The following is a 3,730-nucleotide window of genomic DNA, read 5'->3' on the forward strand; positions in this document are numbered from 1 at the left end:
CGCGGCTGCAGGAACTGGGGTGCGTCAGGCCCGCAGGCTCTCCAGGGGGGATGGCCTTGCAGAGGCTCAGCTGGGGGTTCAGAGCGGGGATGGCACCCGAGGGTCTGGCTTCGTCTCTGCTGCTCACGGTGTGAGCTTCGGCCCGGCTGGGAACCCCAGCTGCCTCCGTAAGACGTGGAAGCAACGATACCTGCGCACGGAGCCTTCGCCTGAGACTAAATGAGTCAATTCATGTAAAACTCGTACAGGGTCCCTGGCACACAGTAGGCTCATTGTCGTCGCGCTGGGAGAGAAGGAGCCGTCCACCTGGGCGCAGGCAGCCCCGCAGGTGCCAGGGACCCTGCGAGCCCATCAGCTGCTCAGCGAGCCCTTGCCCACAGTGTGTGAGGGTATGGAGGTGGGTCGGTGAGCCTCCTGCCCCCAGGGGTTTGCGCCTTCAGACCCGGAGGGAAGGTCTGATTTCCCCCCACCCCCATCCTCTAAATTATAACGCAAGTTTCCTTTGAATCAGAAAACCCTGTAAAAAATTCCTGGCAGTCGCTTCTGGAACTGCTTCGTGGGAATCATGCAAACCAGCCCCAGCATAAAAGCCACACAGCGATGGATGGACCAGCCTGCTGACAACTCCCTCAGGAGCTGGTAGAAGGGAGGGGATGGGATGTTCATAAAGGGACTAAAGGTCTGGTGGCCTTAGCTGTGTGTTTGGAGAGGAAAAGGAGTAGGAAAAACTTGCCAAAAGCTTAATAATGGGTTCTAGACTTGAGGGGGTGCCTGCAGCTTGCTCAGAGCCGAAGACGTAGTGGGAACCCGCTAAAGTGTTGATGAATATAGTGCATTTGGAACTCGCTGTACGTTCCAAACCCTCTTGTGTGAACTGGATTTGAAGAATGACCTCTTCGGGAAGAAAAAGTCTATTTCTGAAACAATAACAATTATAAAAAAAGAACACGACTTGAACTGGAAAACTATTTTGGAGCCAAACCTTAGAATTTCTAATAATTAAGTAAAACGTTGACCTACCACTACGGCTGCGTACGGAGGGAGGTGTTGAACTCTGTAGAGTGGTACACTTGGATCTCATGCTTTCCTGGCCCCTGCTTTTCCAGGGGTGGTCCTGCTTACCCTTTCCCTCCTTTCTTACTTTTCTTCCCCAGTTTTATTTATGTTTGGTTAATTCCAAAGTGATGAGTTAGGCATTCTATTTATAACCTTTTCTGTCCTTCTCTCCCTCCTCCATTCACCCAAGAGGCAGATTCTGAGCTTTGGGGATGTTCTAGAGATTTTTTTCCCCCTCCAACATCTATTTAGCAACGTGAATAGAAGACTTTAATCCATAAGGAAAGCTGTAAGATCAATTACCAGGACATGGAAAAGAAGTGAGATTACAGCTAACTAACATTTTGTAAAAATTTAGTTTTCTTTAAATTATAACATCACATTTTAAGATGTTTCATCCAAAGAAGAAACTCATTCCTGAATGCGAGAGTGGCCTGAGGCAGTGGCTGAGAATCTGGCCTTAGGGCTTCTTTCCTTATTGTTTTTTGTCCTCTGATCACATTTATATTCTAGTGGGATTAGTCAGACCTTTGCAATCATTTTCACAAGTAATTGAATTATTATTATTATTTCAGGTGATGGGTTAGGAGGACAAAGGTGAAATAACATGGTTTTAATGACAGTTTAGATTACAGATTTATTTGTAAAATGATAGCTATCTATGAAAGTGTCTCTAAAACCTAAGTTAAAAGATACCCATGTAGGTTTGCTGCATGTAGCATAGAATTTAAGAGTAGGATGCATGCATGAATTCATTCATTTACCAATTTTTATTGGTAAATGAGCACCTGCCCCCACTCAGTGGGTTTAGTCTGTGTGAGGTTCTTATTTTGATGAAATTCTTGTCCATTTCACCATTTTAATACATAAGATTTTCGAGAGGAGCTATCAAAGTGATTTTTCTTATCCTATTAGTAAACGCTTAAAAAATGTTAGCTACTGTTGCTCTCAAGGAGTTTAAACCAGTGATTACTACAGCAAAGGGTACCCTATCTTCACTAACTGGAGGAGAGATCTACAGGAAAGGGAGAAGAGAGGAGGTGGGTTGGAGCTACATGTCTGAGCACACTCTAGTATCTCTCTCCAAATAAGTCCTCTTTAATTAAAAAAAAAAATTGCCCAAGACCAAGAGAACTGTCAATGTAAAGAAACATTCAAACCTGTGAAGAATTTTTGTGAGTTTATTTGAGCCAAACTATCAACAATTGCCGAGAAGCAAAATCTTAATGGATTGAGATAATACTCCAGAGAGTGGCCGTTTCGCACCTTTTTTTACACATTAGAATAATCAAAATAGAAGATGTATGTTGGTTACATAAAATGCATTGGTGATAGATTAGGGAAGTGGGAGAAAGCAAAGCAGGGAAAGCTCTGGGATTGGATAAAAAATAAAACGATAGACACTTATTTAGGTGAGTGCAGGATAGTTAACAGTCACAACTCAATAACAATGAGGAGATTAGTGATCTCCGCCACAGAGTGGTGCCTGTGTTTTGAGGGCTCCGGAAAAAGGGAAATTACTTTGACATTCCAATGAGATGTTCTCATAGATGCAAAAAGACAATAGACAGGCACAGGTAAGGTAAAGACCGACCTTTGTCAGGGAAGATGCCGGCCTTGGACATGACTACCCACCATAAACTGCTTTTAGTTTAAAAAAAGCTTTAATTTCCACCCGTTGTGATTATTTTAGATTTCTGGGTTTGCAAAGCCACCATGCAGGCCTTCCCTGAGCCAGTCAGGTTAGCATGTATCCTCTTTTCGTTCACAGAAATAAAACATTTTGTAATAAATCAATAGCAGTGCATTCCTCTTCTGGCTGCTATCATAGATTCTGACAAGATGGGTGTTTTTCAGATGATTTATTAATATAGTTGAAGATTAACAACTTGATAATGTTATAGGCAATTAGACAGACATGATCTCCGCCACAGAGTGGTGCCTGTGTTTTGAGGGCTCCGGAAAAAGGGAAATTACTTTGACATTCCAATGAGATGTTCTCATAGATGCAAAAAGACAATAGACAGGCGCAGGTAAGGTAAAGACCGACCTTTGTCAGGGAAGATGCCAGCCTAGGACATGACTACCCACCATAAACTGCTTTCAGTTTAAAAAAACCTTTAATTTCCACCCTTTGTGATTACTTTAGATTTCTGAGTTTGCAAAGCCACCATGCAGATCTTCCCTGAGCCAGTCAGGTTAGCATGTATCCTCTTTTCGTTCACAGAAATAAAAAATTTTGTAATAAATCAATAGCAGTGCATTCCTCTTCTGGCTGCTATCATAGATTCTGACAAGATGGCTGTTTTTCAGATGATTTATTAATATAGTTGAAGATTAACAACTTGATAAGGTTATAGGCAGTTAGGCAGACATGAGCAGAGCAAGGACGATGAGCCAGGTACAGCAACTCACCAAGGCGGAAAGCCCCAGATGCCTGGCAAAACTGGGAAAACGAGAACCTCACCCCCAGGGAGACCTATCCTCCCCTAGCATATTCCTGGTCATGCGATTAGGACCCCCTGCCTTTTCATATCACTGGTCATGCAGTTTAGACCCGCTGACCTTTTCCTCCCTGAAGATAACATCTAGGCCTCAGTTGTATTTCAGCTCCAGCCCCGAAAAGCAGGAAAACCAGACGAGTGATGCCATGGCTACCTCAGGACCAGCTAAG

General features: G+C 43.6%; 1 protein-coding gene across 1 annotated transcript in view; it reads right to left on the bottom strand.

The window, feature by feature from the left end:
* Window positions 1-2,681, bottom strand: part of CAV2 (caveolin 2) — a 10,933-nt gene extending 8,252 nt beyond the window's left edge. The window contains exon 1 of the mRNA XM_006768698.2: window positions 2,651-2,681. Coding sequence (XP_006768761.1) covers window positions 2,651-2,681 — 31 coding nt within the window. The remainder of the gene's footprint in view (window positions 1-2,650) is intronic.
* Window positions 2,682-3,730: the final 1,049 nt, after the last annotated feature.

Source organism: Myotis davidii, unplaced genomic scaffold, assembly GCF_000327345.1.
Source record: "Myotis davidii unplaced genomic scaffold, ASM32734v1 scaffold183, whole genome shotgun sequence".
NCBI classification, from domain to species: domain Eukaryota; kingdom Metazoa; phylum Chordata; class Mammalia; order Chiroptera; family Vespertilionidae; genus Myotis; species Myotis davidii.